Here is a 12074-nt window from a genome sequence, read left to right as displayed (position 1 = left end):
TCCCACTTAAACCTTAAGCGGTCACATGTTCTAACCAAGCGGTGGTATCGAGAAATATATAAATCTTAGAAGATAATGAAATTAGGACCGCAACTAATATCCACTACTGAACCCACAAACTACTTAATCAACAAAAAACCACGATCATAAAATCATTCCACCAAATCAATAATCGAAATACTCTGAAAATGTAATTCTAATTTTACGAAGATAAAACCTATAAATAAAATGAATTTGCACTCTGATTACAATCATAACTCTCACACCTTGATTCACAGCATCCTTAGCACCACTAACTACAATAATATAATAATAAATCTTTACCTTAGAATACTATGTAAATGGTATATAATAAAACTTTACCTTAGAAAACTATGTAAAATACGACCTTTAGACGAGCTGTCTGATATAAGTTAACATGATAAAAAAACCAGATCCACTTTTATCGGGCGATCTCCAAATTATTGACGGCGGCGTTCTTTTCATCTCTTTTTCCGGTGATCTTCGGCGGGATCAAACGCCACCTCACCATGGTAGGTAACACTCGAACCATTCCGTTACAAAACGGGTGGTTTTCTAAGGAACGGAGAAACAAAAAACCAGTGTATCGTAAGATCGACGTCGACATAAACCCTAAAATTCGTTCAGGGAATGATTTGCAATCCTTCTACGTTACGAATTTTCCTGAATATGTTACCAATGTTGATCTGAGGAAGGTTTTCTATGATTAATGTTTCCTCTCAAATGTGTACATAGCTAAGAAAAGGGCGAAATCGGGTAAGAGATTTGCTTTTGTTAGATTCATGGGTGTTAAAAACTCGCTTGCTATGGAGAATAGGATGGCAGATGTTTGGATTGGTAATTTCCATTTGTATGTGGAAGCATCAAAAGTCGATGCTGTTAAGCCTATTGTCACGATTAAGAAAGTGTATGTGCCCAAACTTGTAAGCGAGCCGAATCCATCTGGTTCCGAGTCTAACAGTCCTCCAGTAGTTGATGAGGTAAATGCAGAACAACAACAGGACGGATCTTATGCTGCAGTACTTTCTGGATCTGCTCAGAAAGGTTCGGTTAAGAAGATAGTACTTGATGATGCCGTTTTGATAGCTGTGAAGCAAGACGATTACGTGATAATGGCTAAGGTAAAAGATTTTAGCGCACTTTATTCGGTTTATCCCCTTTGTTTAGCTGAAGGTTTTAGTGAGTTTAAGATCCAGTATGTGGGTGGTTATTGGATTTGGTTGAAGTTTGAAAGTGAGGCAGTTGTTACGGCTTTCAAAAACAATACAAATGTCATGTCAATGTTTTCTTGTGTTAAGGATGCTTCTGACGATTTCATAGTCGATGAAAGAATTGTTTGGATTGAATTATCTGGGTTACCTACGAAGGCATGGAGTACCAAGGCGTTCAAGAAAGTTGCGTCTTTTTTTGGTCGGTTTTTGTTCTTCGAAGCTAATAATAAAGTCCCTTTATCGTTGGGGCGTGTGTGCATTGCTATGTATGATAAGAGGCCTATATCTACGTCGCGTTTGGTTGAAATTGATGGTAAGGATGTTGTTGTGTACGGTCATGAAGTGGCATCATGGGTGTTTGATATTGACACTACGATTGAGTTCAATAATAGTGATAATAATGATGAGGATGAGGAAGAGGTTCTAAGTTGTTCTTCAGCATCTTCATCTATTGCTGGATCAAAAGAAAGTGATGATTATTTAAAAGAATTCATGGGGGTTGATTTAGGCTTTCATTCAGATACGAGCAAGAAACAGTCCCAAGTGGATGGTTCGGTTTGCGGCAATGTCAATGATAAATTGACATCCAAATATGCTGATGAGAAATTGGATCAGCAAAATATGAGTGAAGGGTTAAATAGCCTATCTTATCCTCCTGGTTACACACAGGAACATAATGACCGTTTGGGGAAACAGATGTCTGGACATTCGGTAACGTGTACTACTCCTTTTATGTTATTTAATCAAGACTCGTTAGTTGATGCACACCAGAGTTCTTTTTGTTGTAGTGAAGACTTATTTGGAATAGGTAAACTTCTTGGGTACAACATTGATGGGTGTAATGATTTAAAGAATCGCGTTAATGAGTTAAATAGTTTTAAATGAAAATTATTTCCCTTAATAGTTGCGGTTCTGAAGTGTTTGTCAAACGTAAATGGATTAAGGAGTTATGTGTATCGATGAAAGTTCAGTTTTTGGGAATTCAGGAGTCGAAAATGTCAAGGCTTCATATGTTTCGGTTGAGATCTTTATGGGGTAATGCTAATTTTGATTATGCGTTATGTTTATCTCGTGGTTTCTCGGGTGGTATTGTTTCGATATGGGATCCAAATTCATTCTCGAAAACTCAGATTTGGTGTGATGATAATTATGTGATTGTGAAAGGCATTTGGATTCGTGAAAACATCGAGGTGTTCATGGTGAATGTTTATGCTCCTCAATCTCTTCCGGATAAAGTTGTGTTATGGGATAAACTTTCTTTTTTTATTTCTTCTCATACGGGTCATTATATTTTCTTGGGTGACTGGAATTCTGTGAGATGTAGACAAGATCGTTGTGGTTCGGAATTTTGTTCTCGTGATACTCATGCTTTTAATAATTTTATCGAGAGTAATGTGTTATATGAGATTCCCCTCGGTGGTGTTCGTTTTACGTATCGTAATTAAGTTAGCAATAAAATGAGTAAGTTGGATAGATTTTTTATTTCTCCTAATTTACTAAACGTTGTTGATGATTTCAAGGGTACTGTGCTAGCTCGAGGATACTCAGATCATGCTCCAATATTTTTATTTCAAGACAAGGTTGATTTCGGGCCAACTTATTTTAAAATATTTGATTCTTGGTTCGCTAGAGATGACTTCGATGCTACGGTCAGGAATGCTTGGGACACGGTTAAATCGAATCAGAATTTGGATATTATTGCTAAATTTCGACTTTTGAAATCACATTTAAAGGGTTGGATCCATTCGTCCAGATCAGTAGAGGCGTGCCGATTGCAACAGATTTCTCAACAAATAAACGACATCGATGTTCTCATTGATGCGGGGTCAGCTAATCCGGAGCAGATTGACTTGAGAAACAAATTATTCAATGAAAATGAAGAGTTGTCCAAATTCGAGTATTGTGATTTGTTACAAAAATCTAGAGTCAGATGGGACGTTGAGGGGGATGAAAACTCTAAGTTTTTTCATTGTAGCTTAAAACATAAGCGTAGTGTTCAACAGATTCAAGGTCTGATGGTTGATGGAGTTTGGGAAGTCGATCCTTGCACTATCAAAAATAAGTTTTTCGAATTCTATAGAAGAAAGTTTGATGTTCATAATTCAGGTGCTACTTTTGGGTCCACTGATCCTAATTATAAACTTACTGTTGACGAGGCCAATTTGTTGGAGGCTGATATTGATGATACGGAAATTAAGCGAGCTGTTTGGGATTGTGGTAGTTCGAAAGCGCCAGGTCCTGACGGTATTACTTTTCGTTTCATTAAACATTTTTGAGATATTTTTCATTTGGATATTTGCAGGGATATTCGGTTGTTTTTCTCGAAGCTGCATATGCCTCAGGGTGCGAAATCAGCGTTTTTCTCCTTAATTCCAAAGGTGCAGAATCCGGTTCTTATTACTGATTTTCGTCCTATTTCGTTGGTGGGTTTCTTTTATAAAATTGTTACAAAAATTATGACGAATCGGCTGTTATCTGTTATTGATAAACTTATTAGTCCGGTCCAATCGGCTTTTATTGCTGGTCGTTAGATTCTTGACGGTCCGATGATGTTGTCTGAGATCATAGCGTGGTATAAGAAAGTGAATAAAAAGATGTTATTATTCAAGGTGGATTTTGAAAAGGCATATGACTCGGTCAATTGGGACTATCTTATGTTTATGTTATCCTCTTTAGGATTTGGCGAAAAATGGTGCAGCTGGGTGTTGGGGTGCCTCAAGTCTTCTAAAACGTCTGTCCTTGTTAATGGAAGTCCCACCCGAGAGTTTGATATCAAAAGGGGGTTGCGTCAAGGTGACCCTTTAAGTCCGTTTTTGTTCATAATTGTTATGGAAGGTCTTCATTTAGCGTTCAAGCGGGCTATGGAGTGTAATCTTATTCGTGGCATTAAAGTTGGGTTGGATAGTATTCGTCTTTCTCACTTTTTTTATGCGGATGATGTTATTATCTTTTCGGATTGGAATTTTCGGGAGTTGAATAGAATTCTTGAGATTCTTGAGATTTTCTATTTGGTTTCAGGGTTACGAATTAATGTTTCTAAATCTCTCATCTTCGGTATTGGCGTGGAGAGTAATGATCTTAATGCTTTTGCCACGACCTCGGGTGCTAGAATTGGTACTTTCCCGACTGATTATCTTGGTATTCTTATTGGAGCTAATATGAAATTGATTAGAAACTGGGATTCGTTAATTGATAAGTTTCGTGTTAAACTTTCAACTTGGAAGGCGAGTTTAATTTCGTCTGGTGGGAGATTGACGTTGATCAAATCTATTATGGGGAGTCTTGGGATTTACTTTTTATCGTTTTTCAAATGTCCCGAAAAAGTTTTGAAAACGCTAGAAGCAATTCGTGCTAGATTTTTTTAGGGTGGTAACGTTTTGGTTAAAAAGATGGCTTGGATTAAATGGGACCGCATTTTAGCTCCTTTTGATCGTGGGGGTTTAAATGTTGGGAGTCTTAAGGCTTTTAACGCTGCTTTACTTCTCAAGTGGCGTTGGAGGTGCTATACTAAACCGAATGATTTATGGGTTAATGTTATAAAATCGATTCATGGCACTTGTTTTTTTAGCTCATCTGTTTCGACTGCTTCGGTTTGGAATTCTATCGTCCAAACTTGTAATACTTCGGCAGATATGGGTCTAATTCCTACTGATTGTTTTCGCATGAAAGTAGGGTCAGGTTCCAATATTCGTTTTTGGCTAGACACTTGGTGCGGTGATACGCCTCTTTCTGTTAGATTTAATCGTCTGTTTCATTTAGAGATTCATAAAGAGAGTGTTATTGCTGATAAAAGGCGAAATGGTTTCTGGCAGTGGTCTTGGTCTAGGGATCCTGTTGGTGGCCGAAATGAGTTGTTGTTCAGGGATCTTTTATCTATGATTGACTCTATTGTTATGAATGATAATGAAGATCGTTGGGAGTTTACTTTAGCTTCTGATGGCGTGTTTTCGGTCAAGATTGCTCGTGTTCATTTGGACCAGGCTCTACTTCCTTCATCAACGGTTTCCACTACTTGGTATACTTTTCTTCCTCGAAAGGTTAATATTTTTCTATACAGGCTATGGTTAGGTTCGTTACCTGTTCGTTGGAATCTTTCTGCGAAAGGGGTAGAGATTAATACTATAGTTTGCCCCGTTTGTAATAATGGGGTAGAAACGCAGGATCATGTTTTCTTTCATTGTTCTTTCGCTAGAGATGTTTGGCGTAAGCTGCGGGTTTGGCTTAATTGTGATATGCCGGTTTATTCTTCATGGAATACGTTTATTGATTGGCTCGAGGGGGTTCGATTATCGGCTACGAATATGAATCGAGTTATTGCTTCCGTGGTCACGTTACTTTGGGCTTTATGGAGATTTAGAAATGGTCTCGTATTTAATGAATCTTTTTGTTCTAGAAGTAGTATTTTAGATTGTATTCGTTTACTTGTTTTTCGTTGGATCAAAAATAGGGGTCATCTAGTTTCTAATTGGAACTTATGGCTCGCTATGCCCTTGTAATTTTTCCTTTAGCGCCTTGTTAGGGAACATTTTTGCTTTTATTTATTGATTTTTTGGCCGTAAAAAAAAAAAAAATAAGTTAACATGATTGCGAAGCTTTGTTGTTATCACTATATTATTATTATTATTATATTGTTGTGTTATGTTATTATTATATTATTATTATATTATAATACGATTAAAATTAATTAACTTATGATGAAATGACACGGTAAGTCATTCCAACAATGACTACCTTGTATTTATGCTTTTTGTCCGTGACTTTCAAAGTCACAATAATGCAAATGAGTCAAACAAACTTTCGAAGTAACCTTTACGGTGCAAATTAGTCAAACAACTAAAGTTAGTTTCGGTGTATATGTGTAATGACTCAACCCGTCTAATTTTTTTTTTAAAAATATCAATAAGTTTAATACAACTCGTTACGTTTTTCAGATCATAATCAACCAACATACACGTTTAACGACATTAAAAAGTTTAGTACAATACTTCAAGTATTTAATATTTAATACAATCTAAAATGTAACATCGACCCAAGAGTTTAAGTTTCAAACAAAACACGAGCATGACGTTTGGGGTTAAACTACCCAACAAAGGTCGCATCCAAAAATATCCTCCAATTGCTTACTAGATGGAGGTCTCTAGTCCACAAGTTTACCCTTGCCTTTGTCCACATCTGAATCTAAAAAGAGTAAATAACGAGAGGGTAAGCATACCGCTTAGTGAATGCAACAACTATACATTTACATATATAATCTAATTACTTGCAATAACTTACACAATTACCGCATACATGCTAGCAATCTAAATAGCATATCATCACCAAGTATAAGGCTAATAGTCTCCAATACAACGCAAGCTAGCATAACCAATAGCACATAATCGACACAATATAATATGCTAAAACTACAACACATAACCATGGTTAACCAATAGCACAAGAGAATGGTACTCGCGAAAGATCATCGGTGTTCACAATAACCATTAGTGTACATATGCCATATATCACTAACCCCGGGGTGGTATCGAATGCTCGAACTTTAAACCCACCCGTCACGTAAAATGTGGTATGGAACGCCCGAACTTTAAACCCACACTTTACGCACACACACATGATGACTTGGTATCGTACGCCCAAACTTTATACCCATATCTCATGCCAACACGATGTGGTATCGCACGCTCGAACTTTAATCCCACATCGCATCCCACACAAATAAATACATTATATACATACTGTAAGTAACTAGGGGGGGGGGTGAATAGTTATTTAATACGATTTTTAAAACTTTTTTGACGGTCAATAAGATTTGAACAATACTTGATCACCTTAATCAACTCAAACCAATGTGTGGTGTGTTTATGTTTGTAATGGTGCGGAATGTAAAGTAAAGAGCATAAACACAAGTATTTATAGTGGTTCGGGTGGATGTTAAGTAATCCACCTTAATCCACTTCTCGATTCACTAATCAAGATTTCTTGCTTCACTAAGCACCTTTCTTCAAAACCGGTGGAGATCCGATTTACAAGCCTTTTACTTCTCCTTAGACAACAAACCTAATCCTTCTATTCCTTTGAAAGATTACCTCCAACTTAGATCAACTTGTCTTCAACTTGGACAAGTATTAATCTCCAATGAGACTAATCAACTCCCTAGTTCCCTTTAAAGAATGTGATAGCTAAGCTAGCATATGCTTCTAATTACAAAGTACAAAGACTCACCCTTTCTAGTGATGACAATCCTAAGACAATTCTAAGGATTATTACAACACTATGCAAACTTACAAAGATTAGAATTTAAAAATAAGTTTACAAACACCCCTTTTATAATCTATGAGATTATAAAAATTCTCTTGCTAATCACAAACATATGTATAAATGTTATGTTCTTATGATTCTCTGATAATTTTGAGTTGTAGCATGCAAGAGGTCCAAGTCTTCAAAGTTCTCCAAATCTTGCTATTTATATGGAGAGATAAAAAGTCAGCCCTATTTGCGACTTTGCCTACGGTCGATCGTGACCGCACGTGGTTCATTCCAAAATATATATGCGTTGTTAAGCCGTTTGAATCAGTTTTGGATGACACTTTACTTCATTTAACACCTGTAAAAAGATACCCAACATCCTATACAAGTATTATATGCATTAAATGTCCATTTACCTTGGATGTATTGTCTTGATAGTGACTTATCATGCTCAAAGTGGAAAGTCTAACATTCTTGGATACAAGTCATGATAATCATTTGAGGTAATCTCAGTTTTGTCATAATTCTTTATTTGTAATTAACACATTTTCTAAATCTCTATTGGTTAGACAACATGTGATTGATGACACAAACCTACTTAAATTACAAAGCATGCTAGTATTCAAATTTAAATTTGTTTGTAGTTAATTAAGTGTGGTAATGATGTCTTGACAAATTGAGCAAGTAATAACAATTAAGCATGTTGCAAGACATCAAGTTAATCAAGTTTAAACTTATTCATAAACTTAATTTTAGACTTAAGCAAACCTATGTGTGTTAATATTTTATTGTCTTTCAAGTTTACTATATTATGACATTCCAAATATTATCCAAGTAACACAAGTATATAATGAAGTAGTTCAAATACTAGTTGGTGAAATCCAACTTGTAACACATAGCAAGACATGGTTCATACATACACATATTAAATAACTACATATCATTTAGCACTTAACATATAGTCAAATACTACACATGTACTAATAGCTAGTAGTCAAGTAATATACATGTAATGACTAGCAAGAGATCACTAAGTAATCTCAGAATTAAGCACATAGTGATAACGTAGCCTAAGACTATGTAAGTTTTACTTGCAAAGTGACATTTGCAAGATTAATGTATAAGCATACATTAATGTCCAACACATGTACAAGGAAAGAGCAACTCTTGGTTGGGACTTAGTGACCATCCCAAGAATGTCTAGATATATTTTAGATGTGCATGATGAAATGTCCCGTTCATATTGATTATAAACGTTCCATATTAATTGATTTTGTTGCGAGGTTTTGACCTCTATATGAGATGTTTTTTAAAGACTGCATTCATTTTTAAAACAACCATAATCTTTATTTTATCAATAAAGGTTTTAAAAACATTACGTAGATTATCAAATAATGATAATCTAAAATATACTGTTTACACACGACCATTACATAATGGTTTACAATAGAAATATATTACATCGACATATGTTTCTTGAATGCAGTTTTTACGCAATATCATACAAACATGGACTCCAAATCTTGTCCTTATTTTAGTATGCAACAGCGGAAGCTCCTAGTATTCACCTGAGAATAAACATGTTTTAAACGTCAACAAAAATGTTGGTGAGTTATAGGTTTAACCTATATATATCAAATCGTAACAATAGACCACAAGATTTCATATTTCAATACACATCCCATACATAGAGATAAAAATCATTCATATGGTGAACACCTGGTAACCGACATTAACAAGATGCATATATAAGAATATCCCCATTATTCCGGGACACCCTTCGGATATGATATAAATTTCGAAGTACTAAAGCATCCGGTACTTTGGATGGGGTTTGTTAGGCCCAATAGATCTATCTTTAGGATTCACGTCAATTAGGGTGTCTGTTCCCTAATTCTTAGATTACCAGACTTAATAAAAAGGGCATATTCGATTTCGATAATTCAACCATAGAATGTAGTTTCATGTACTTGTGTCTATTTTGTAAATCATTTATAAAACCTGCATGTATTCTCATCTCAAAAATATTAGATTTTAAAAGTGGGACTATAACTCACTTTCACAGATATTTCCTTCCTCGAAAATAAGACTTGGCCACGGATCGATTCACGAACCTATACAAATATGTACATATATATCAAAGTATGATCAAAATATAATTACAACCATTTTTATTATGTTTTAAAGATTTGAGTGTATTAAGTCAGCTGTCCTCGTTAGTAACCTACAACTAGTTGTCCACAGTTAGATGTACAGAAATAAATCGATATATATTATCTTGAATCAATCCACGACCCAGTGTATACATGTCTCAGGCTAAATCACAACTCAAAGTATATATATTTTTAGAATCAACCTCAACCCTGTATAGCTAACTCCAACATTACTGCATATAGAGTGTCTATGGTTGTTCCAAATAATATATATACATGGGTCGATATGATATGTCAAAACATTTGCAAACGTGTCTATGGTATCCCAAGATTACATAATATATTAGAATACATGTATAATACAATATAAGTTAGCTAGGATACGATTTGTATAGATTTGTTAAACATTTCCCGTAGCTAAAAAGATCAAAAATATCCAATCTTGTTTTACCCATAACTTCTTCATTTTAAATCCGTTTTGAGTGAATCAAATTGCTATGGTTTCATATTGAACTCTAATTTAAGAATCCAAACAGAAAAAGTATAGATTTATAATCGAAAATTTAAGTTACATGTCAATTACTAAAGAGGTAGTCATTTCCGTCGAAAGAACGACATCTTGATGACCATTATGAAAAATATACTTTCTCTTTGAATTTAACCAAGAGATTTGGATATAGTTTCATGTTCAATTGAAAAATCATTTTCCCAGAAGAACAACTTTTAAATCAAAGTTTATCATAGTTTTTAATTATCCAAACCAAAACAGCCCCCGGTTTCACTACGACGGCGTATATTCGATTTTATGGTGTTCATCGTGTTTCCAGGTTTTAAATCATTAAGTTAGCATATCATATAGATATAGAACATGTGTTTAGTTGATTTTAAAAGTCAAGTTAGAAGGATTAACTTTTATTTGCGAACAAGTTTAGAATTAACTAAACTATGTTCTAGTGATTACAAGTTTAAAACTTCGAATAAGATAGCTTTATATGTATGAATCGAATGATGTTATGAACATCATTACTATCTCAAGTTTTCTAGATAAAACTACTGGAAATGAGAAAAATGGATCTAGCTTCAAAGGATCCTTGGATGTCTTGAAAGTTCTTGAAACAGAATCATGACACGAAAACAGTTCAAGTAAGATTTTCACTCGAAAATAAGATTGTTATAGTTGTATAAATTGAATCAAAGTTTGAATATGAATATTACCTTGAATTAGAAAGATAACATACTGTAAATAAAAAAGGTTCCTTGATCTTAGATGATTACTTGGAATGGATTAGAAAGCTTGGAAGTAGACTTGCAAACTTGGAAGTATTCTTGATTTTTATGAAACTATACTTATGGAATTTATGAAGAACACTTAGAACTTGAAGATAGAACTTGAGAGAGATCAATTAGATGAAGAAAATTGAAGAATGAAAGTGTGTTTAAGTGTTTTTGGTCGTTGGTATATGGATTAGATATAAAGGATATGTAATTTTGTTTTCATGTAAATAAGTCATGAATGATTACTAATATTTTTGTAATTTTATGAGATATTTTATGCTAGTTGCCAAATGATGGTTCCCAAATGTGTTAGGTGACTCACATGGGCTACTAAGAGCTGATCATTGGAGTATATATACCAATAGTACATACATCTAAAAGCTGTGTATTGTACGAGTACGAATACGGGTGCATACGAGTAGAATTGTTGATGAAACTGAATGAGGATGTAATTGTAAGCATTTTTGTTAAGTAGAAGTACTTTGATATGTGTCTTGAAGTCTTTCAAAAGTGTAAGAATACATATCAAAACACAACATGTATATACATTCTAATGGAGTTGTTAAGTCTTCGTTAGTCGTTACATGTAAGTGTTGTTTTGAAACCTTTAAGTTAATGATCTCAATTAATGTTGTTAACCCAATGTTTATTATATCAAATGAGATGTTAAATTATTATATTCTCATGATATTATGATGTATGAATATCTCTTAATATGATACATACATTAAAATATCGTTACAACGATAATCGTTACATATAACTCTCGTTTCGTAATTCTTGAGTTAGTAGTCTTGTTTTTACATATGTAGTTCATTGTTAACACACTTAATGATATATTTAAATATAATTTTATCATGTTAAATATAGTGTATCAATATCTTAATATGATACATATGTATTTAGTAGACGTTATCATAACGATAATAGTTATATATATCATTTCGTGTTTCTTAACTTAGTAATCTCATTTCTTATGTATATCACACATTGTTAATATACTTAGTGAGATACTTACTCATCATAATCTCATGTCAACCATATATATATGTCTATATATACCACAACATGTAGTTTTCACAATTTTGTAACCTTCGTGAATCGCCGGTCGACTTGGGTGATCAATTGTCTATATAAAACTTATTTCATTTAATCAAGTCTTAACAAGTTT

At 34.1% G+C, this 12074-nt stretch overlaps 1 protein-coding gene across 1 annotated transcript; it reads left to right on the top strand.

The window, feature by feature from the left end:
- Window positions 1–2689: 2689 nt before the first annotated feature.
- LOC139860090 (uncharacterized) lies at window positions 2690–3508 on the top strand. Its single transcript, XM_071848863.1, has one exon. It carries the CDS (start codon window positions 2690–2692, stop codon window positions 3506–3508), a length of 819 nt encoding a protein of 272 aa, XP_071704964.1.
- The last annotated feature ends 8566 nt before the right edge of the window (window positions 3509–12074 follow it).

This window comes from Rutidosis leptorrhynchoides, chromosome 7 (assembly GCF_046630445.1).
Source record: "Rutidosis leptorrhynchoides isolate AG116_Rl617_1_P2 chromosome 7, CSIRO_AGI_Rlap_v1, whole genome shotgun sequence".
Lineage (NCBI taxonomy): Eukaryota > Viridiplantae > Streptophyta > Magnoliopsida > Asterales > Asteraceae > Rutidosis > Rutidosis leptorrhynchoides.
This window is presented reverse-complemented; position numbering and strand designations above follow the sequence as displayed.

Bases quoted from the DNA above. Each gene is read 5' to 3' on its own strand.
- LOC139860090 (XM_071848863.1), top strand. From the start codon at position 2,690: ATGAGTAAGTTGGATAGATTTTTTATTTCTCCTAATTTACTAAACGTT.